This window comes from Miscanthus floridulus, chromosome 12, assembly GCF_019320115.1.
Source record: "Miscanthus floridulus cultivar M001 chromosome 12, ASM1932011v1, whole genome shotgun sequence".
NCBI lineage: Eukaryota > Viridiplantae > Streptophyta > Magnoliopsida > Poales > Poaceae > Miscanthus > Miscanthus floridulus.
The window spans coordinates 55,837,715-55,862,407 of NC_089591.1; the positions used below are offsets into that span (position 1 = coordinate 55,837,715).

The following is a 24,693-nucleotide window of genomic DNA, read 5'->3' on the forward strand; positions in this document are numbered from 1 at the left end:
AGTGGCTGATTTAAGCAGAGATGTTGGCCTACATGACATCTTAGAAGAAACACACCTATATGAGTTCGACTGCTGGTCACAGTATATAAGATATGAGTAATCTCTAGATACTCATGAAAGGCCCGAGGATTTGACTTATAAGCTCCAACCAGAAGGAATGCTTTAGGCAGCCTTGTATCAGTAAAGGACTTTGGTAAAACGTATTTCACACAAAATTGTCAATTTAAGACATATTCCATTGTTCAGTCGTGAAGAAGTGTAACCTCTGTTCTAGGTAGATGTTGAACTTAATTGTCTCCACCGAAAAACTGTATAATAAACATCAGTGGAACTAAGAGCATTTTCCTATGTCTTGGAATTTGGTGGGGTTTTTTGGGTTTAATTGGGTTTGTCTAATTTATTCAGCAATTAAATCAAAGAAATTCCAAGATTAAAGTTAATGTTGGTGTAATTTGTTGGATGCTTTATGCAGTGTAACTTACGGTTTGATGAGGGTTGATAAGAGGTTAAGTGCATGATGACCATTGTGTGTTGGTTGGTCAAGATTTAGTGGTTCATGGTGTCATAGTGGTTTCCGTTACTGGTAACAAACAATTCATTTGTCGATTTCACAAGTTACTTGTAACAGACAATAACATGATGGCTACTCACTCTTCATGCGCCTAGCTCTTCAACTTCATCTTCCTTTGTTGCTGTATAAAAGGGGCACTTCTTTTGTTCGTGAGAGAAGATAACACATAGCTAGAACACCGCCACGCTGCTATCTGCTATTTCCGTCCCGGTTCCTGCGCGCACAAGAATAGGGAGAGCAGGCCTCCGAAACCGGCGCCGTTCACGAGTTCATCTGCTCGGGTGAAGACCGGCAATCATGTTTTTGGGAGCGTCTTCACGCGACTGCTCGTTCGTTCGTTCTTCTTTCTGCTACTTCTTGATGACTTGGGGCGATCGGCACTGCAACATTACTGCACGACATCGAGCGGAACGACTGCATCGACAACCGCTATGTCAACTAGCGTCGGCTCCGGTGCCGCTGGGTATGTTGTTGCAACCCGTCCTTTGTTATATATGATTAGAATCATGATGATTAATATCATGTACATGTTTATTGCACATGTCTGATGTCATAAACATGTTATTTATAATTTTCTAAATTAAACTGCTACGGAATTTGCCTAAATTTCTAAGCCAAAACTTTGCGATGGAATCTATAGAATCACCCAGCTGTGTGTCGAAAATATTAGAAACGATACACCACAGCTGTTGGGCCACGTTCTGGATCATTCTTTTAGTACCATATCTGCTGTCGAATCGAATAGTGCTGGACCATGACCTCCGACTTCACATGTCGGCCAAAAATGGAAGCCGTATGAGGCCACGCGCACCACGGGCTCCAGTAGGATGCACCAAAACAATTTGGATGTCAACTTCTCATTTTAAATTATATCTTATCACCGTAACGGATGATCGCATATTTATATTAAGTAATAGATATGGCGTGTGGTAATATCTTTGCAGAATGTTCTTCCTCTGACTATCATGCTTATGATTTGCTTAGTAACCAACAATTTTTTTTATAGAAACATCAATGAGAAAATTCTAACACGGACTTGTATTATGCCAGAACTATACATGGAAATGTAAGCGGAATAATTTATACTAGTAATTTAGAAGACTGATTCTTACAAACAGCGACATGGATGTACTAATCCAATTTTGCACACCATCACAGTGCGTTCGGCACACGTATCATGGACACAAATCACCGTCTATGGATTTTTTTATTTCCTGTCGTATCGGTATCACTATCAATAATAGTAGTATATAATCCACCAGCTTTGACGCAGTACGGAGCTACGCCTCCTACGCGCATAGTTTCGGTTCTAGGAGGAGCTTCTCCTTCCGGTGCACCACCAGCCCGAACTCCTCGGACATGTCAATGTCGCGCGCCGCCTTACCCGCCGTCATCTCCCAGTCGAAGCGGTGCACGAGGTTCGCCAGCATCACCTAGACGGCGGCCATCCCGAAGTTGATCCCGGGGCACTGCCTGCGCCCGGCGCTGAACGGCAGGAACTGGAAATCGGTGCCCCTGAAGCCCACGTCCGCCGCGCTGCCGCCGTCGAGAAACCTCTCCGGGACGAACTCCTCCGCGTCCTCCCAGAACCGCGCGTCCCTGGCGACGGCCCAGACGTTGATGAGGACGCGCACGCCGGCCGGAACCACGAGCCCGTCGATGGTGCACTGGGTCATCGAGAGGTGCGGCGCCAGCAGCGGCGTCACGGTGCGTAGCCGGAGCGACTCCTTTATGACAGCTCTCAGGTAGGCCATGTTGTGCAGGTCGGTCTCTCTGACGATTTCTTGTCGTCCCTGCTGGTGCTGGGGCAGGCTGCTCCTCACCTCGGCCTGTAGTTTCTTCATCACGTGTGGCCTCTGAATGAGCTCAATGATGGTGTATTCGAGTAGCGAAGCTGCTGTGTCTACGCCGCCGAAAAAGACGTCCTGCATGTTCATCGCGAATTCGTGATGATGTGTATCTACTAATTAAAATTGTAGATTCTTAAAAGTATCAACAACTTCTTGTGCGAAACATCAGGATCAGATCAGATGAACTTATAAGTAGGATAGCTTTCATCGACTCTCTGGTGAGGCCGTACTCGTGTTCGAGATATGTATGAAGTCCTGGTCCTCGTCCTTCAGATCACTCGCCGACGCCGCTGCCATCGGCTCGTACATGCTCTCACAGTCGTCGATGAGCCCGTCCTGGAGCTCGTCCCACCTCTTCCTCAGTCTCTCGGACTTGGCGCGGACCACCTTGCTGAGAACGCCGAAGCGAGCCAGGAACGGGAAGAACTCCTCGACGTTGAAGCCTCCCAAGAGGGGCGACGTGTCGGCGATGAGCTCCCGCAACAGCTTGCTCCGGATCCGGCCGGATGACTTGCCCATGACGGCGCGGCACGCCAGATCATTCGTGAACGAGCCCAGCAGCTCGCCCACGTCCACCGCCGCGCCAGCAGCGGCCGCCTCGGCGATCCGAGCCATCACCATGCTCACCTACCCAAGCACACGTCACAGAGTTATTGTCGTTTGCACACACACACACACCAGGGCACAGCCTACCTCTTCCTCGCGGGCGTGGCGGAACGACTGCACCCTTCTGACGGTGAGCAGGTGGGTGGTGACGAGCTTCCTGGCCTTCCGCCGTGCTTCGTGGCGAGGTTCCGGAGGAACACGTGAGGCAGCTTAGCCGATGAGGTGCAGGTGCCCGAAGACAGGCAGCGCCGGAGGCGAAGGCGGCAGAGGTATGGTCGTCGACGTCTTCGTCTAGCTGCTGCCTCTTCCTCGCTCTCTTGGTAGTCACCGAGTAGCGTACGAGCAAGAGCAACAGAGGGAGGAGCAGCAGGAACCATGCTCGTGGAGCCATCAGCTCGCGCATGAACTGATGCAGTAGGTTTGCCATGGCAATGGGATGATACGTACTCTCAGTTTGTGGAGTTAGGTGGATTAGAGACCGAATGATAAAGTTCGGCACTTTAATGGTTACTGGTAGCCTTTGACTTTTGTAGTTTCCACACACGTGCAGGCTGGCTTTGTACCGAAAGGACACGATCGCATGAACCAATGTCAATGAAAAACTTCTATTCTTCGTTTGGAACTAATAATTAGGCATAGAGTAATTTAGCTAGTATTGTTGTTTATGGTATAATTATTGTTACCCATATAATGGAGGTACTTATATTTTCATTTTTACTATAGGGAAGCGGGTTGATGAGCGTGCTATAAGTTAGAGAGTAGAAATATAGCGTAGTGATCTATAGAATCAATTTCATCCCCCACACTATAAATTTGAGATAGACTTACATCTGAACTTATGAAAGTTGTGGAATATCAAATTCTAAACCAAATAGCCTAATATATTAAGTAGATTCCCATTCCTCCAAAATCAAAGATCCAAACAGCCCCTAAATTAAATTGAACCTTGCTCAACCACATCCACATGTACATAACCAACATATCCTCTCATATTCAGTTATCTGTTCTCTACCATTTGGTTCACACCTATCCACTCATAGCCGGTAAGGAAAATAGACCCTAGGCCCATTTACTTTGGATTTTGGTGTTTGATGACCAACACAATCAAATTGGACTAATGAATTTGCAAGTAATTGTTTTGTAGTTCAATATGGTGCAAGACGTGACTTGGACGAAGGCGACATGATGATTCCACGATCAACACCATAAGCAAGATCCTAGAAGCACAAGAGAAGACCCAAGATATCAAGCATAGTCCAAGCACGAAGATGGAAACTAAGCCGGACGCAAGATCGCGAAAAAACAAGCTCGACAGAGGTGACCGGACGCGGTCCTTATAGGGACCGAACGTGTCCGATCAGTTGCTCAGCAACAGCAGGCGTCAGCAGCTGTGACCGGACGCTGAGCGAAGCAGTGACCGGACGCACCGATGACACTGTTCTTCGTCATGGCAATGTTTTCAGCGCGACCGGACGCAGCGGCACTAGACGACCGGACGCACAAAGTACAACGTCCGATTGAGTCTAGAGAGGTTCCAGAGCGGCGCCAGCGCGACCGGACGCGTCCAATCGAGTGAGACCGGACTCAGCCCAGAGTCCGATCAACGAGCGCGCTCTAACGGTCGGAACGACCGGATGCATCCGGTCAGGACAACAGCAGCGTGCGGTCAGTAGCAGAAAGCTAGGTTTCGTCCTCAACGGCTACTTTCTCCATGGGGCTTATAAATAGACCATCTAACTGGCCATTTGAGATGTGGAGAGTTGAGAAAACATACAAATGGTGTTGATACACCATTTTAGTGATCTTCACTTACATAGTGCTTAGTGATTCATTAGGTGATTAGCGAAGGTGCTTTGCAAAGTGCTTAGGTTGATTAGACCTCTGCTTATGCGCTTGCTCTAGGTTTAGGCCTACTGTTTAGTGAGGTTTGCACACCTCTTACCACTCGGTGCTTGCGCGCACCATTGTTGTACATCGGAGGGGCTTGTAGTCTTACGAGATCACACCAACCGCGTTTGTGGTGTGGCCGCCACCGTGTACCGAAGGGAACAAGGCCCGTGGCATTTCGGCTGGAAGCTTGATAGTAAAGATGGCGGGGAGCATCCGGGAGAGGCTTGACAGAAGGCACGTCGGTGACCCACTTGCGTGTGGAGAAGGCCTGAGGCTATCCATAGAGTTATCCGATCGGGGGCTTGGCCCTTGCGAGGGGATGCAACGAGGACTAGGAGGAAGCTTATGCACTTCTCGATACCTTGGTAAAAATACCGGAGTCGTCAACGGGAGTTTGCATATCTCTACCTTACTCTTTAGCTTCCACATTTACATTGTAATCTTGATGTGTGCTTTACTTTCCTAGCTTAGTGATAGGCTAGTTGATAGGATTGGAACCTAAGTTGCATAACTCCTTTTGCGGTAGAGATAACAACACACCTAGCAAAACCGTAGTTGCACATTTAGATAGTTTATCTTTTGCATAGGTTTTGCGAAGGATAGAAAAAGAGGCCATAGTTTAGAGTTAGAGTTTTAAGTTGCCTAATCCACCCCCCCCCTTTTAGGCATCACGATCCCTTTCATAGCCCGAGCCTCTTTTTTGGACCGAACCAAAAAATATATGTCCACGATCGTCCCATTGTGTATAAACTTCTTCAAATGTCTGTACAAGAAAGTTAAATTGCACATACGAGGTACTCATTCTATCGGATTGTTTTGCTCCAGCAATATCTAGCAACGTGATCGCGTAGACAGAATCGGATGGTAGCACACGAGACATAGAGATTTATACTGGTTCGGGGCGTGGTACACGCTAATCCCTGGTCCAGTGGTGCGGCTGCTCTTGTATTCGTATGCTCAATTACAGGGGTTGTTGCTCCTAACTACGAGTAGATTGGAATGATGAAGGTTGGATCCCGTGCCTGAGGTCCCAACCCTCCTTTATATAGGTAGGAGAGGTAGGGATACAGAGAGGGCGGTCCGGCTAATAGATTATGTTCCTAGTTTGTTACAACAGATTGATCCTAGCTATCGTCCAGCTACGCCCGTCTCAGTTTGCCTTGATCTCCACGTTGGTCGACAGCGTCAGCCCTTATGGGCCTTCTCCTTGACGGTTACCGAGTCGATAGCTTGGTTGTAATCAGATATACGGGCGGTGCAGGTACACTTGGCCCATATCTCTAACAGTAGTCCCCGTAGGACTTAATGATAAGCTAGCATGTAGGTTAAAGCCCTTGGGACGTCATAGTCTCCCCTGTAAGTTCTGCGTACTGTGAGCACATAGTGAGCATCTTCGGGTGCCAAAGTATTTGAACAGCAAAATTGGATATTCCCAAGTATTGGGGAGCCAGTATGTTGCCGTTCGAGTACAAAGAGCATTTCTCGGGTAGCGAGAATCTTCTTCAAGCATCGAGTGTGGCGGTGGTACACCGTACATCAAGGGACATTGCGCCCTGGTAGCTGTAAGTGCCTGGCTCAGATGGTTCACACCATATCGGGAAACATAGTTTCCTGGGTGTAGCCTTAGGACGTTGTTAACGTCTCGTTCGGGTGGTGTACTCGATAACCGAAAGTGTAGCTTCTAGATCATCATAGATGCCAAGTTAGGGTAGAAATACCGTTGTACTCGAGAAGTTGGTTCCCGATGTATTTTGGCGTATAGATAGTGGTTGCGCATCATTAAGTCCTAGCCGTAAAACAATAATGAGGATGGGGTAGGTGCACCTCCATCGTCTGTGCGTCACTAAGCCAGATGATTTTTAGGGTGACCTGTTGCAGGTCGCTTGGTATCTCGAGCACTAAGGAAGTCATGTTTTCCTTTGAGGCCCATTAAGCGACGCGATACAAATTGTCGTGAGCTGCATCAGTGAACGAGGAGGACGTTGTCCTGGAGCCCTAAGGCCAATGCGACATTGTCCTGGTGTGGGAGCTACTGAGGGCGAGTAGCGAACACGTGGGCAGCTATCGGCAGTTGCATGTGTTACTCTTTGAGCTGATAACGGGTAGAACGAGTGAACGTCCACTTCACTGAAAGGAAGCGGCAGGACAAAGCCAGACCAGTGAGGGCATGTCATAAAACTCTTTTTCCAAATTCTAGGAGCTCGTACTTTGGTTACAGCCATGGGCCAACTAGTTTTCTAGTTTCCCCCAAAGAGGCGCACATCCGCTGAAATAAGATACTTCGAGCTCGTTCGGGTATTGAGAGATTTACATGACATTGAGTGTCAAAGGTTTTAGAGTCATACTGGTGACCCTCATGAATATCCCCTGACTCTAGAGGGGTAGGGTCGATAGCGAATGTAGCACTACCACTTACACCAGCTGAGGGGTGAGCCAGGTCGAGTACTCGATCTGAGTGTCAGACCACTCGCCTGCGCCGGCTTGGGTGAGTGTATTAAAAGCGGACTACTACGATCCGTGGATGAGTTTGCTTACCAGAAAGCCAAGGCATTGGTGTTTGCGGCTCATTTTCCCATGCACAAGCGTGTGTAGTTGGTATGCCATCCTTACGCCAGTTCCTGCTTATATAAAGAAGGGGGAGGCATAAATGGGCATAATTTTATCTACACATTGTTGAGCTTACCTCCCTTTCTTTTAATTCTTGGTCTTCCTCTGCCTCTATCCCTTTAGATCCAATCTGATGGAGAGCATAGAGAGCTCGAGAATGGAGGTTTCTAGACGGGCGGCATGCGAGCGCTATCCACCCATCCATCTTGCTTTCGCTGGGTAAGTCTTTGGACCGACCCAAATCGGGCAAACTTGGGGCTTTGTGCTTGTTCTCACTGGGTTCTCCTCCAGGCTTCCTGGGCTTAATGACACGAGTCCTCCCAAATCGCCGGGTAGTGCTGTGGCGGTAGAAGCCATAGCCTCACCAGCGGTCGCGATGGCCGAGGATGAAGCGAGCCATGTTCGAGCGTAGTTGGAGGCCATACAAGAAGCGACAGCTGGATCAGAGCGGGAGGTGGCCTATGTCACGGTGTCTCATGTTGAGGCCTAGGTGCTTGTTCTTGGTGAGTTCTTGGTGAGATTTCCCTATCCATCCTTATGAAGATGTCTCGCTTTGATGAGCGATTGCTTTGATTATGCTTCCTAGTCATCCAAGAACAACTAGCCTCTGCCCAAAGAAAGGTGGCGAGGCTTCATGATGCCAATGTTGTTGTGGCCAGGCAAGTGATGGAGGCAGAGCGCGACAGTGATGCTGATGTGGTTGATTCTTTCGCCATGGCGGTTAGAGCAGGTCAATTTCGGGACCGTCATGCTGCCTTGCTGGAGCCGTGCAGCGGTGTTATTGACGTGCTCTCCCTAGTGGGGGTGAGCGTAGAGGAGCGCCTCGGCAACATCCTGAGGCGGTTCAGAGAAGTGGTTCATCACGTGGTTTGTCGTGGAGCCATGTTGGCATTGGCGGTCGCTATACTCTGGAGCGGCGAGGACCTTCGCGACATGCAACTAGGTTTTCGCCAATGGAAAGGCCCAATGATGTAGGTGCACTAGCCATGGAGTTTAGGGGCATGGTAGGCGCCATTGCCAAATATGAGAGAGTAGAGGATGTAATCCGGTCTGCTCCCCATGATGTGTAAACTGCATTGGCCTTGGAATAAAGACTTTTGCACTTTATAGTTTGTGTTCTCTTAAGTAATGGCCTAGTGACTCATGTAATGTTAGTTGTAGCCCCCGGATCACCATAATAGGTTAGCATAATGTATCATGGTGATTAACTGGAGACCCCAACATGACTCGCCCGAATGTCGTATACTCTTGGAATTTTTTTGATCGGGTAGCCCCCGAGTGCCTCGGTAGATCAGTTTGATCTATTAGGGTGCTTAGCTTAAGCCGAGGGACATACTGATTATCTTTTTTACCAGAGCCTACTATCTTTATTATGGGTTGGTGGTCACACTGCCTGTTAATTAGGCCCTAGCATAGGGCTGCATTTTACATGTAGGACCGTTGCAACAAGTCGATGTTCCAAGCATTCGTGTAGACTTGACCATTCATGATTGCCAGCTTGTACGTTCCCAACTTTAGCACTTCGGCCATAATAAATGGTCCTTCCCAAGGAAGTGTGAACTTGTTTTTCCCCTTGGTTATCTACACTCAACATAGAACTAGATCACCTTTCATGAAGTTTAGTGGCCGAACGTGCTTGCTGTGGTACTTGCGTAGCTATTGCTGATATCTTGTGGAGTGGATGAGTGTCGTCCCATAGTGCTCATCGACTCTATCAAGGGAATCATGTAAGGCTTCCTCTGCTGTTTCCTCATCATAGGCACAAATGTGAGGAGTGGCATAGCCAATCTCCTCGGGTAGTACCACGTTCGTGCCGTAGATAAGAAAGAATAGAGTGAACCCCGTTGGCCTAGTAGGAGTGGTCTATAGGCCCCACAGGACTAGATGAAGCTCCATGACCCATCTACCCTCGAACTTTTTCGGTTGCCTAAAGATTCAGGGTTTAAGGCCTCGGAGGATGCAAACATTCACCCTTTCCACCTGACCGTTGGTCTGGGGTGGGCCACTATAGCCCATCTTACGTTGATTTATTGTTCATCACAGAAGTTGACAAATGCGCTCCCCATGAACTGGGTGCCATTGTCAGTAATGATCATATTCATGACCCCATACCGGTTTATAATTTCCAATTTCCTTGATGAACTCGACTGCCGCCTTTGAGCTAGCTATAGGTACAGACTTGGCCTCGATCCACTTGGTGAACTTGTCGATCATGACAAATAAGTGGTTGAAGCCCCCAGAGGCAGGTGGGAGTTTCCCGACAAGATTGGGTCCCCAGACAGCGAAGGGCCATGTGATTGGGATCGTTTGGAGTTCTTGAGAGGGGACGTGTTTTTGCTTGGCAAAATACTAACATCCCTCACAAGCCCTTATGATGTATTGTGCGTCCTTAACCATGGTGGGCCAATAGAACCCTTATCGAAAGGCCTTACCCACCAAGGTGTTTGGAGCTGCATGGTGGCCACAAGCCCCCAAGTGTATATCTTGCAAGAGTTTTTTCTTGTCCTCTGTGGGTATGCACCATTGCAAGATTCCGCTCATGCTTTTATGATGGATTTTGTCATCCCTCATAACGTAGGACTTAGCTCTTCTACGTACTCGATCGGCTTCGTCCCTATTGATAGGGAGGATGCCGTGTCACAGATAGTCGATGAGTTCCTACGCCCAGTCTAGGTTAGAGCCTATGGCCTTGGCGATGGTGAGTACGCTTGGCTCAGGGAGAGGTTGAGTTTCAATTTCTGAGCGTGCCAAGGGTTTTGTGAGCTCATCGAGGAACACGTCGCCTGGGGGCATGTCTCAGGTCAAGCTGATTTTGGTGAGGCTATTAGCCTCTTCGTTGTCCCTTTGATGGATGTGGCGTAGCTCGAGTCTATCAAACTTTGCCTCAAGTTTTCTCACCTCAGCGTAATAGGCTTCCATCTTGTGGTCATAGCACACTGAGGCTTTCATTACTTGCCCGATGACAAGTTCAGAGTCTCCTAAGGCGACAAGTCTTCTGACTCCAAGGGTGACTATGGTTTGCAGCCCATGAAGCATAGCCTCACACTCTACTATGTTATTGGTAGCACCCTCAAAATTTAAACAGAATATGTACCTCATTTGGTTCCTGCTAGGGGAGACCAAGACAACTCCCGCCCCTGCTCCATGTAACATCAAAGAGCTATCGAAGTACATGCTCTAATACTCCAGTTCGGCTACAGCCGGTTCAACAAGTGCTTTTGTCCATTCGGCAACAATGTCCGCCAGAGCCTAGGATTTTATGGACGTACGTGGCACATATGTGATGTCATACACCTTAAGTTCTAGGGCCCATTTGGCTATTCGTCCGTTCACATCCCGATTGTTGATGATCTCCCCTAGCGGAAAGGAGGTGACCACGGTAATTGGGTGCACATCGAAGTAGTGAACCAGCTTCTTCTTTACCATGTACACCCCATAGAGTATCTTTTGGATGTGCAGGTAGCGAGTTTTGCTCTTGGCTAGTATTTGACTAAGGAAGTATACCGATCGCTGGATGGTCTGAATGTGGCCCTCTTCCTTTCTCTCTACAACTATAGCCATGCTGACCACCTAGGTGGTAGCTGCGACGTACAGGAGTAGAGGTGCCACCAGAACAGGGGGTTTGGTGAGGAAGTCCTTGATATCATCGAAAGTTTTTTGAGCCTCTGGGTCCATCGCTAGTCTAGCATTTTTCATAAGAGTTTGTAGAGAGGGAGTCCCTTCTTGCCTAGTCTAGAGATAATCTGGCTTAGGGAAGCCAGACATCCATGCACTTCTAGGCATCTCTTAATGCTCGAGGAGGTCCCATATTGAGGATGGCTTTGACCTTCATGGGATTGGTCTTAATCCCGCGAGCCGATATGATGTAACCGAGCAGTTTGCTGGATGGTACCCCAAAGGTACACTTTTCTAGGTTGAGCTTGATCTTGAACTTTTAGAGGTTATCAAAGGTTTTCGAGAGATCTTGAATAAGGTTTCCAGCTCTTGATGATTTCACAACGATGTCATCGACGTAAGCTTCGGTGGTTCTACCGATTTGCTCATGGAGGCAGTGCTTCATGCAGCGCTGGTAGGTAGCCCCCATGTTCTTCAACCTAAATGGCATGGTGACATTATACCCCAATCAGGGTGATGAACGAAGTAGCTAGTTGGTCGGACTCTTTCATCCGGATCTGATGATAACTGAAGTAAGCGTTGAGGAAATAGAGAAGTTCTGATCCTGCTGTGGAGTCAATGATCTGATCTATACGGGGTAAGGGGTAAGGATCCTTCGGGCACGCCTTGTTAAGGCTAGTATAGTCAACACACATTCTTCACTTGTTCTTCTTGGGAACCAGGATAGGGTTTATGAGCCAGTCTGGATGCAGAACCTCCCTGATGAAGCCCACATCAAGGAGCTTGGCTATTTCTTCCTCTATAGCCTTGCATCTTTCATCGTCAAACTTTCTTAAGCGCTGCTTAACCGGCTTGGCGTCGGCCTCGATTCTCAGGGAATGCTCGATGATTTCCCTTGGGATTCTTAGCATGTCTAAGGGTTTCTAGGCGAATATGTCCCGACTGTCAATCAAGAATTTGATGAGTTCGTCCTATTGTGCCTAGTTTAGGCTCCTCCTGATGTTCGTGGTCTTGCTTGGGTCAGTTTTCTCCAAGCGGACCTTCCTCGAATCTTCCTTGGGCGTGAATGATGGGGCCACGGTTGGCTCCAAGGCCGTGAACTAGGCTGGTGACAGCCTCTTTTCTTCGAGAGGTAAAGATTGGACATCGAGACACGGCGGCACTAGCGTCGGAGCCCCCGAGTCCTGTATTTGCATGAGGACATAGTCCAGCTCGCGCTGCGCTGGATCCAAGTTTTGGACCGCATTCTTGATAGCCAACAGATCGCACTGATAGGCATTTTGAAGATCTTTAGAGATTGTGATGATACCATTATGACCCCTCATCTTCATCTTTAGGTACGCATAGTGGGGCACAACCATGAATTTAATGAAACACGGTATGCCGAGGATGGCGTGATACGTGTCCTAAAAATCCACAACCTCAAAGGAGAGTATCTCCTGGCAAAAGTTTGCCGCCTCACCGAACGTAACCCGTAGATCTATGATGCTGAGAGGCATCACCTATCTCCCTTGTACTATCCCAGTGATCGGGCCCTTTGGCGGGCGCAGTTTGTCCATATCGATCTTTAGTCTTTTGAAAGTGTTCCAATATATCAGATTGGAATGACTCCCTCCATCCATGAAGATCTTAGTGACACGGATAGTTCCAAGGACTGCGTTGATGACCAGAGAGAACCTGTCGACGTCTACCGAGTGTTTGGGTTAGTCACTCTTGTCGAAAGTGATCGGGTGCTCTGACCAGGGTAGCCGAGTCGGTGCCGTGGGTACCGCGACGTGAGCCTCTCGAACAGTAGGTGTAAGTCCCAAATTCGATCAGGTCCCAGTATGGGCGTGAATGGTCATCACTCATTTGAGGGTTTGTTTCGAGTGTCCCTTACGCCGCCGATTGTCTCCTCGAGGGGTGCTCCGTGCAAGAGTCACCGCAGCGGTCGTCGCACGGTGCATCTTACAATCTTTGGCGAGATGACCTACTAGGTATCCATGGTTTTGACACGGAAGGTTCATGGCTTAGCCAAGATTTACCCAATAACTCGGCTGTTGGCTTCGCTTGACGCTCAGCCAATTAGTTCCGTGACTTCTCTTTGCTATCTGGGGTGTCCCGGCCCTGTTAGGGTTGATCGTGGGTGCCGAGAAGAGTTCCCAGGGGCGTGCCATTGCAATGCTCTTGAGCCCGTCAAAGAATCCAGTCAAGGCAGCGTCCAGCGATGGTGATAGTAGTGTATCATCTGGTAGATGTGATTCCCACCAGATCGTGCATGTGGTGTTGAGGAGGTACTTGTAATAGAATTGAGAAAAACTAGACCGGACGTAGTGACTTACGTGATGTGCTAACTGGAGCGGTCCTGCGGTGATCGCGTCCTCGAGCCTGTCGAGGTAGAGCTGATTGGGCGATGATGACATCGAGGCAGGAGCACGAGCCTTGAGGTTGCCATGCCGTGGAACTCTCGATCGCGCGGGCATGGCGGCGTCGTGATCGTCCTTCTTCGATCGCCTCTTGACCACGCCCTAGCTCGACCTGCAGAGAATAGCCATCCGAAACACAAAAACAAATCTGAACGCGAAAGGACCCTACCCGACTCGTCAACTATCGGATTGTTTTGCTTCGGTAATATCCAGCAACGTGATCACATAGACGAAATCAGATGGTAGCACAAGAGACACAGAGATTTAGATTGGTTCGGGGCGTGGTACACGCTAATCCCTACTCTAGTGGTGCGGCTACTCTTGTATTCGTATGCTCAATTACAGGGGTTGTTGCTCCTAGTTACGAGAAGATTGGAATGATGAAGGTTGGAACCTGTGCCCGAGGTCCCTACCCTCTTTTATATAGGCAGGAGAGAGAGGGTTACAGAGAGGGCGATCGGGCTAGCAGATTGTGTTCCTAGTTTGTTATAACAAATTGATCCTAGCTATCGTCTAGATACACCTATCTTGGTTTGCCTTGATCTCTACGTTGGTCGATAGCGTCAGCCCTTGCGGGCCTTCTCCTTGATGGTTACCGGGCCAATAGCTTGGTGGTAATCAGATATATGGGCGGTGCAGGTACCCCTGGCCCATATCTTTGACACATTACATCCCAATTTATAAGTCATTTCAAGAATCTTGGAGAGTCAAAGGATCTCAAGTTTGAACAAATTTATATGATACGATAATAATATTTTTGATACCAACTAAGTATTATTAGATTCTTCATTAATTATATTTTTATAGTAAACCTATTTGATGTTATAAATCTTTGTAATTTTCTCTATAATTTTGGTCAAATTTAAGATGTTTTGATTCTCCAAGATTCTTAGAATGACTTATAATTTGGAACGGAGAGAGTATATATCATTTTTTAAGAAAGTTTGTCCAAGCGGGAAAAAAAGCAAATTAGACATAAAGTAGAAACATTAATTTTTTGGGATATTTGTCATTTCTTAGTACGTACTGTACTGTATTAAAACATTGGTCTATGTTGCAAATTTTGAAATGAAAGATGCTCTACTAATGACATGATAGTACTATTTAATAAGGGTATGTTTGGTCATTTCATATTTGTGGTTTATAATGCTTCTTTGTGCTAGTGCTACTCAAATTGGACCCCAAGGGACGAGCATGTGGGAAGAAAAATCCTTCGCGCCCCTTGTTCACCTTTTAAATTAGACTGAATCTAACTGGGCCCAAGTGTGCTCAAGAGGAACAAGAGTCGAGCTAGTGCTACTCAAATTGGACCCCAAGTGACGAGCATGTGCATGTATCATCAAAAAAAAATCTCTTTATGCACCTGGTGCTCCTATGGACGGAGTCATTTTGCATTGTACGCGACAAAATAATTAGTTCACCAGGTTTACTTCCTTGTGGACAGTTTGAAAAATCGGACTGGCCAATAAGCGATTTATAGGATCACAATATAATGTACTCCGTATAGTATATGACAGATTTGATTGAATCCTTACAAAATTTGAACAGAAGCTTGTTAAAAAACAAAAGCGTACGCTATGCCTCAAATTAATTTGATTGTCACGGAGTATCTCACGTGAGCTGGTAGGCTTAAGTGCTTTAATCTTTGGTAATGCTACGGCATAGGCGTCCATCCCGTGACCCGCACCCAGACGCCTACATTGTGCGGCACCGCTCGCCCGCATCTCTGCTAACTCTCGCTCCCCTCGTTTCCTCCTCCCCATCCTTATCCCTTCCGCGCTCGCACCCTGCCCCACCTCGACGTGCGGCCATGGCTGCCTCTCTGGTCGGCGGCGGCGCCCCAACCCACCCGGCGTCCTCCTCCCCTACCCCGGTGGCGCCCCTCCCCCAACCCTGGCATCCTCACCCACCGGGAGCGCCTAACGCCCGCAGATCCGGTGGCCCTCTCCCCCACCCTAGCGAGATCCATGGAGAATGATCTAGATCCATGGAGATGGCGTGGGTGGTGTTTCAAGGAGTGGACGGCTCTCCCCCAACCCACGCGCAGTGCCCTCCCCACCCCCGGCGGTGCCCTCTCTCACCCCGGCGACCAAGCTCCCCCTCCCTAGCGGCCATGACGCTCCTCGCCTCCCGTCCCCCATCGTCACTACCGAGCCAAGCCCGGTACTGGTGGCGCTGGTCCTCGCGCGCAGCCTCTCGCCACCGTCTCTGACCCCGACGACTAGGATCTACCGGTCCAGCCTTCTCCTCCTCTATGTTGCATATGTATGTTTCAAGTGTTTAAGACGTTTCAAATGTATGTTGCAATTGTTTTATATGGATGTTGCAAAAGTAGATCGGAGGATGTTGTACATGTTGCAAGTGTTTCAGAGGCATATTGTAAGCATTTGTTTAAAATGTTTCATCTGTTTATAGACGTATGTTGCAATCGTTATCACACATACGTTGCATATATTTTCATATATATGTTACCACAGTTCACCTTTTTAATTGGACAGAATCTAACTGGGCCTAAGTGAGCTCAAGAGGGACAAGAGTCGAGCTTGTGCAACTCAAATTGGACCCCAAGTGTCGAGCTTGTGCATGTATGCATCAATTTTTCCTCTTTATGCACCCGGTGCTCCTATGGACGGAGTCATTTTGCATTGTAGGCGACAAAATAATTAGTTCACCAGGTTTACTTTCTTGTGGACAGTTTGAAAAACCGGACTGATGACAAGATTTGTAGGATCAGAATATAATGTATAGTATACGACAGATTTGTATAGAATACTTACGAAATTTTTGAACAGAAGCTTGTTAAAAAAAACAAAAACGTACACTATGCCTCAAATGAATTTGATTGTCACGGAGTATCTCACGTGACGTGGTAGGCTTAAGTGCTTTAATCTTTGTGGATTCTCCACATTTTCTTGTGAAGCATCCCAAGAGCTTACTTGGTCAGGATGTATCATCTAGTTAGTATCCTTTTTATAACTCAGCTAAAACATGAAGGAGCTAGCTGCTCTAGTAGTTTTTTCTTTGCCGTTCGTGTGCTTTCTTCTTCTTCTTCTAATCGAAGAACGCAACTGCTAAGTTGAGCCATTTCCTACATTAGAAACCCTTGAGAACAACCAGTTTGACCCGGTCTTGCTGCAAGACAAGCCTTCCAATAATTTGCTCAACGCTATCCCGGCCCATGCTCTCTCGAAATAAGGAGGTCCACACAGGCTCAAACCACACGCGCGTATGGTCAGCTCGCCATGCATATCGTCGTGAACCTGCTATAAAAGGCAGGTCCTCAACAAGTACCATCTCTTCGCCAATTTGCAGGCGGGTGGTGGTCGGCGTCTCGCTATCCACCGCCGCTCCAATTTCTCCTCGATCATCTTCTGCTCCCCCCGCAAAAGGAGCAGAGAAATCTAACCCATTTCTGCGGCTCGTGGCGGAAGATCCAGGAGATCCGAGCGAGATGGGTCGTCCCACCGGCTCTGCCGCCATCCTCTTCTGCTGCATCGGCGTCGTCGTCGCATTGTTGTCGTCCATGGTCGTCGTCGGGTCCGCCGCCCCGGAGGAAACAACCCCCAAGTTTATCTCAAGTACTGTTGCTCACCGTGGAAATTTAACCCATTTTGAGCCTAGTGCGTGAGCTGACTTGTCGCTCCCTTTTTTTTCTCTGATTCTCGCCTTCAGTGGGCGCTCTTGAGTGCTCCGATAACATAGCGAAGACAACGCCATCGCGCAAGCTGGGCGCGGTTGAAGGCAACGGTACGTGTCTCTAAACCAAACGCAGCTTGATTCTTCCGCGTCACGTGTGCCAATGGAGCCAAATTGATCTGAGCCACACGCGTCGACGATGGTCGGCGCGTGCGGATTGCGATGGTGCAGGGGTGTGTCCCGTGCGGTTCGACCACGCGCGCGGGATCAGCGCGGTGGCCGGCAACTGCAGGGACCGGCCGGTGCCGTCGGCGGAGCGGTGCTGCGGGGCGTTGAAGACCTTCGCGTGCCCCTACAGCGAGCTCATCAACGACAACGACCACAACGGGTGCGCCAGCGACATGTTCTACCAGATCATCGTCCGCGGCAGGCTGCGGCCGGGCCTCTTCTCGCAGCTGTGCGTCGAAGGCCCGCTGGGCCTCCAGTGCTGATCAAGTGCGTGCGGCCTGCTGGCGGCTGCGTGCGGCGTGCCCGACCCACCGGCCGGTATATATCTGGGTAATTAATTACCCAAGATAAGGCGATGCCCGGCACGTCGACTCCGTGCCATTGATTTGATGCATGTGTGCGGTTTTAATTTGTAAATCGGAGGATTCAAAAAAAAGATTGTAAATCGGAGTCGATCGATACTAAGGGACGCTCTGTATCATTTTTCCCTTGTAATGTAATTGCACATGTATTTTGTTGTACACAAAAGAAAAACCTTAGAATATAGGAGGATGCTTCTCATTGGAAAAAAAAACTGTTGTTTGGAGACTGTATCATTTTTCATGAGCTTGGGTAGACAAAATTAGCGCTGCGTTGGCCTCTATTTTCGAATTGAACCTGAAATCGCCAAATCGGTGCTCATAGGATCATACTAGATACATCAAACATCAGATTGGAGCACAAAACCAAACTTATTTCTGTTAAAGATCAATTGGAGCAGCAAGAAATTAAATCAGACGAGAAAAAACAATTGAATGGCAGCAGACACACACATCTCAGTGTCGCAAATCAAAGGATGCTGAATTTAACGCCACGCTCTCAACTCCCAAGATGCGATCAGTGTAGGCTCAACAATATCCGATGCAGTCTCCTGGGCGTGTCAGCTGCACGAGCTCGGAGCTCCACGCCGCATATAAACTACACGCCTTCATGCAACATCACCAGCATGGGTCGCATCTGTCTGACATAGCGTCGGTACAGAAAGTGATCAACACATAAATATTTATAGTTTTGTTGTACGTTATAATCGGAGGTGACCTAGCATTCAATGATACATGATTTATACTGGTTCAGGCAACGTGTCCTACGTCCAGTTGGAGTCGGTCGGTGACTTTATTCCTGAGCCCAGGTGCTCGAAGTTTGCTGTGGGGTTACAAACGGAAACGAGAAAGATGTGGGGTATAAGAGGTCCGGTCGGACTCTGATCTGAAGGACCGAGAGTGACGGGAGCTCCGCTATGTGCTAAGTGTTTGAGCGTGTGCTCGAAGTTTGAAACTAGCGGTTCTCCTGTTGTGTTTGTTGTTCAAGTTGTTGTGTCCTGATCGATCTATCTGTTGGGAGAGAGCGTATCCCTTTTTATAGATGAAGGAGACGCCTTACAAGAGAGAGAGAGTGTACGTATGCTAAGTTTTGTTGCCCACGCCGTCGGGTACAAGATGATTGTAGGCGGTCATAACACTGTTAATGTCAGATGCAGGTGGAAGGTTGCGTCGTCTTCTTCTGGTATGGCAGATGTCAGTGCCTGCCATACTGTTGATGCTCAGAGGCATACAAGGAGTTTTAATGTGCTTGCCTGGTATGGTAAATGCCGGCGCCCACAATACTGTTGATGTTCAGAGGCATGTGGGGGGAGCCTTTACCGTGTTTGTCTGGTATGAGAGTTCATGGCGCGCCACAATACTGTAGGGAAAATTTCGGAGCCTACAACACTGCTTGGGAAGGTCACAGGGTACTGTCCTGCAGGTATACAGGGTACGGTCCATTGTATTGCAGTTTGACTTATGTGTTGTGCCTTACTTTCTCCGTTCGTTTCCTGGTCCTTACCGAGCGGGCGTCCCCGGTCGGTTGGTCCTAGTCGGCTCTGATTGCGCCAGTTGGAGAGGAGCTGTGAGCAGGGGTTCGGCGTATCTCCGATCGGAGACACGGGTCAGAGTCGGAAGTGATGTTTGGTTAGGTCTGCCGGCCAGAGAGGCTGTCCGGAGACAGGCTGGAGTCCGAAGCGAGCGTTGTTCTTCTTCTGGCCGAAGAAGCGGGCGCCGTTCCTCCTCGACCAGGCCTTCCGGTTTAAGATTTGGATCGTCCTTCCGGCCAATCATTTAGGTTTTTGGGTCAACCCAGGAATTGTGTGTCATTTGCAACGTGCTGGACCGAGCTTTTGTTGGTAACCTGGTCCTTGAGGGACCCTGGGTTTATGAACCCGACAGGAGCCCCCGAGCCTCCGGACGATTCAGGTAGAGTCATCTGGGAGATTTTTGTCTAGACGGCGGGTGCACGCGAGCGCACCCGCGAGTGTAGCCCGCGAGCCTCCGGGCGATTCTTGTAGAATCGTCTGGGAGGTTTTTTTTGTGTTTGTCGACGGGGGAAGTGGTGTACGCGAGCACACCCGCGAGTGTAGCCCCCGAGCCCCCGGGTGATTCGGGCAGAATCGCCTCGGGGTTTTTGCCGGTGGGCATAGTTTTTCTTTTTTCGGTTTTTGACCTGTCGTTTCTGGGAGCATGGTCCCAGGCGTTTGGTCGTGGTCGAGGGATCGAGCGAGACGTCGGAGTCACGAATACAGATGTCTGGCGCGCCGAGGGATCAGACGAGACAGACTCGCGGATCCAGGCGTCGGGCGTGCCGGGGGGTCAGGCGAGTCGGAGTCGTGGATCCAGGTGTTGGGCGCGTTGAGAAATCAGGCGAGTCGAAGTTGCGGATCCAGGCATCGGGCGCGCCGTGGGATCGGACAAGACAGACTCATGGATCCAGACGTCGGATGTGCCGAGGGATCGAGTGAGTCAGAGTCATGGATCCAGGCGTTTGGGTGCGCCAGGGGATCGGGTGAGTCAGAGTCATGGACCTAGGCGCAGCCGAGGCGTTTTGGGTGTCTTGAGCCCCTGAGCCCCATTGGGCTTAGTAGGTGTCGGTTGAGTTCTGTGCGTTACCCAGTCTGTGGTTTCTCACAACTAGAGGGGCTGAGCTAACGTCGCTTGCCTTGATGGTTCGAGTGACGCGATCGGTGAGCTCGCTAACGGGTACGTTCGAGTGAAGTTCGGGTCCATCGTTCGTGACAGGGTCGACATAGCCCTCATGTGGCACTCCATTGCTTCTTAACCTACAACCCTGTAGATGCCTGGATCGTTCCGGAGACTGACCCGAGTGGCCCGCTGGCCTCCCCTCGATGGAGATTCTATGGGTTTAGCGAGGTTTGGATCGAATGAGAAGGTTGAGATGACCCTGTCTGCTTTGAGGCAGACTGGGCGAGGGCCGCTCAGGGCTTATCTATGTTTTCTCCCCTGACTCTATTTGATACGAGGCGGCGTCGAGCCCTTCGTGGGCCAGTCTTCGAACCCCGGTCGGTCGTTGCTCATGTTGAATGAGGCAATTGCCGCTTCGTGACGCAACACGGAGCGTTGTGATGCATTTGACTGCATATGCAATTCTTTGGATGTATGGAATAAATGAATGCATACATGGATGAATGAATGTTTATATAAAGAAATAGTGGGGGTTGGTAACGTTACCTTGATGCCTCGAGTGACGGGGTTTGAAGAGCTTCAATCGAAAATGTCTGACCGGGATCCATGCTCATCGTTTGTGATAGAGTCAGCATGGCCCACATGGGGCATCCCTTTGCTCCTTACCTATCCCTTGGTGTTTTTCTGAGCCGTTCAATTGACTCAGGAAGCCCGATGGTCTCTCCTAGGTGGAGATCCCATAGTTGGGCCTTTCCATGTCCCGCCTGGGAAGGCGGAGGGCCACCTACGGGTGGTGGCGCTTTGTTTCTCGCGCCCGGTCGTGCAGTAGTGGTGGGCCATACCTATACCACGTCATGTCTGACCAGGCGTCTTTTCATCGAGCAGGGTGCGTCCCATCGTATCCCATCCGCATTGAATGGGGGAAGAGAGAGGATTTTTTACCCCCATCATTTTGCCTTTCCCCGATCGCCGCGCGTTTCCTAACTGGTGTGCCTCTTTCTTTAAGTTGGGTAAGGGAGAGGGCTTTCGCCCTGTTCATTCACCCATTCCTCATCTGCCATCTCTTCTCTTTCTTCCTTCTCGCCAAGAGCATCTGAGTGCCACGGCGGTTCCTAGGAGAGAAAAGGGGAGAGCAAGGGAGAGGAGAAAACTAACAGATCCATTCGCGAACCTAGAGCAAAATGTTGAGCTAGAGGTCATCCATTGTGAGGGAGTTGGTGCTGGTTGCCTTCGCCAAGAAGGGGTTTCTGCCGCTGAAGGAGGTGGCGCACTAGAGGGCTCCTAGGAGGGAGGATTTCCCGCAACCTCGGGCCGATGAGGTTGTTATAACACCCCAGGTGTTTGCCACCAGTTAAGCAATGGGTTTGAGCTCAAACATGGCATATTAAGTAATGATGAAGATGTCAAGGTCAAACCTATGGAAATGAGCCCCAACCTAAACTTGGATATTGCACCCTTGCTTTACATATAGGCCCTTTTCAAGATATATGCTTGGGTGGTGTTATTGGAATATCTTCATGAGTCTCACATCAATACCCATCTATATTGGTCCATGGAAAAGTTTTGTGAAGTTTGGAATCAAGAAGTCACATGAAATGACGAGTTATGTCCTTGCTTGAATTATTTTATAAAGTGAATAGAATTCTCGATCATCAACCAAACCTTGCAACCTTACCAAAATGACTCTAGATGAACTCTACAACAAAAGTCATGAAATGTTCATGTTGGGCAAATGCCAAGAAAATGCTCCAATGGATCAAAAAGGATAATTTAAGCTTCATCGTGATCCTACTTTGGTCAAAGTAGAATAGTAGGATCTATACCAGTTTTGAGGTTGGACCTTAAATGAAAGTTGTAGTCCATATCATGTAGAACAAATTTTGTTTTTGGACTAAGAGCTAGATCAGCTTGGAAGTAAGTCAAATCAAGGTCACAAGATTGAATTTGCTGTTGTTTTCAGCACTTAGAAATATTCTAAGTCTAGAGTTTCGCTAAGCAACGACGTTGGCATTCCGTGTTCTCCAAAATTCGTTAAGCAACTTGAGTTGGTCCAAAAATAAAAGTTGAAGGTTATATTATGGAGAAGAGCATGCAAAAAGTTGCACTGAGTTTGACCGAGTTTTGACTTCCGAAAGTGAATTTCCGTGACCGTTATCAAGTCGCTGACACTGACAGTTTGTGGCTTAATTACCCGCTGTTGAAGAGCTCTAATGACCATGCGGCCTTAATAAAAGTTGGAGAGTAATCAGAGTTGAGCAAACTTCATTTTTGGCCCACTATCTGATTCGGCCTAGAGATGGCCCAAATCTGCTCCCACCTTGCCCACCGCGACGCTCACCACGTGTTTGACGCTTTGCCGACGTGGTCTTCTTGCATGGACGCCGCGCGCCCTCTCCCTTGCCGCGTGCCCTCGCCTCCCTGTGGTCGCCTCGCTGCTTCTCCGTGCGCGCTAGGTCATTATGGATGACCAGGCTCACTCTCTCCCTTGCACCCTCGCCTCGCTGTTGCTCGCGAACGCGGGCAGCCATGGCCACCATGGCCGAGCTTGGCCTCGCCGCGTCCTCGCTGCTCAGCCCTTCCTCTTTCCAAGCAGTCAGTGTCATCATATTCCTCTCACCACGCCACCCCTCCCGCACTCCCCCGTCGACCATGCCACACCCCGCAGCATTGGTGCCGCCTGCCGCCGTCGCCCAGGCCGCCGGCGTGCGTGGCCAGGCCACGTTGGGCCTTCGCGGAGCAAGCTGCGGCCACCTACGTGGGTGCACCAACCTCCTGGTGCTTCCCCACCTTTCCCCCGCCATCGCCGGCCCTTCTCCGGCCGCCACCGGCCGATTCCCCAGCGTCCTCTGTTCAAATTCGCGTCAGGGACCTCGTACAGCAATTCGAAGAAGAGCAGGGGCCTTTCTGCAGCAACTGTGACTCATGTGAATAGTGTCGTAAGGACTGGTTTGTAATTGTTTTGCAAGAACTTTGGAAATTCATAGTAAATCGTAGAAAATTCGTAAAATAGTAAATGAGGACTTTTTGGAATTCTTGTGAAATTGTCTATGCAGTGGATCTATAATATGGCATGTTTTAGTTTAAATATTTTACGGTAAAAATAGATTTGTGTAGTAAGGTTGTAATGCTAGTTGAATTTGTTATTTTCCATAACTACAGATCTAGGGCTCCAAATGAAGTGAAATTTTTGTGGCATGCTACTCATGTGATAGTTGATGTATGGTAAAAATTTCATGAGTATTGGGTGAAGTATGAGTGAGTTATTGGTTTATCTTTCTCTCACATGATTTCTTGCTTTAGCAACTTGTCTTTTTCATAGAGGTTGCTATACATATTCAAATGGACTGAAATTTGTACAGTAGACTATTGATAGGATATGTGAGCCACTGTAATTTTTGTAGAATTTATTGTATACTTTTGGTATATGTTCATTAAGTCACCTTGTTATCTAAAATAAATTAAGAAATGCATTAAAAGAATTTATTTGGTCATGGACACTAGGTTTTTTGGTGTTCTTTAGTCATGTGTGAAATGTTGGTATAGTTGGTTTTGCCCAATTATGAATTTGCAACATAAGTTAATAATTATTTTCTTGCCGATGTGGTTTATGGACAGATATGGGAACTTAGCAAAGTTCTTCATGATAAGGTGCTTTGTTGTGAAACTTGTTTATACAAAAGTTGTAGATAATTTATGTATCTAACTGCTGTTAAAATTTGGTATCATTTGGCTGAGTAGTGTTTGAGTTACAACTGTTTAAAGTTAGCATACAGGATTTGTTGCTCTCTGTTTTGTATGAACCGGTTTCTGTAAAGGTATAATTTCAACCTACTTAACTTGGGAATTATGCTGTTATGGTTATAGATGAAATGTATATAATTTCATAAGCTTTCTAAAATGCCTTCTTGCAAGTCATTTGGATTTGTGTAACTCCAGTTATAGCTAAATCTTGTAGCTGCTGTTTGCATGTCCAGAAATTGGTAGATTCCAATTATAGTGTTTGCTTGTATATTGTTAAGTGTGACTTATGCCTTGAATGATGACTGAGTTAGAGCACCTGAGATCTTAGGAAACTTATGTCATGCTTGGTGTTGTCGTCTTCTTTGCCATCTTAGCATGATTGATTGTGTGATGTTTAAGTTAAGCATCGCAAAGTACTTAAGTGTGTTAGTGTAAACTATGCTTGTCTTGCTTGCTATTTTGTGATGCGTCTCATGGTACTATTCTTCATATTTATGCACTTGCATATTGCATCTCATCTAGGCACGCTAGATGAATCACGTGAAGGATGA

At 48.3% G+C, this 24,693-nt stretch overlaps 1 protein-coding gene and 1 pseudogene across 1 annotated transcript; one reads left to right on the forward strand and one right to left on the reverse strand.

The window, feature by feature from the left end:
- Nucleotides 1-1,860: 1,860 nt before the first annotated feature.
- On the reverse strand, nt 1,861-3,454 carry LOC136495478 (indole-2-monooxygenase-like; annotated as a pseudogene).
- A 13,408-nt stretch (nt 3,455-16,862) lies between these two features.
- Nucleotides 16,863-17,967, forward strand: LOC136495243 (GPI-anchored protein LLG3-like). The gene is made up of 3 exons (XM_066491220.1): nt 16,863-17,122; nt 17,217-17,291; nt 17,412-17,967. Exons 1-3 carry the CDS (start codon nt 16,996-16,998, stop codon nt 17,669-17,671), a joined length of 462 nt encoding a protein of 153 aa, XP_066347317.1. The 5' UTR covers nt 16,863-16,995; the 3' UTR covers nt 17,672-17,967.
- Nucleotides 17,968-24,693: the final 6,726 nt, after the last annotated feature.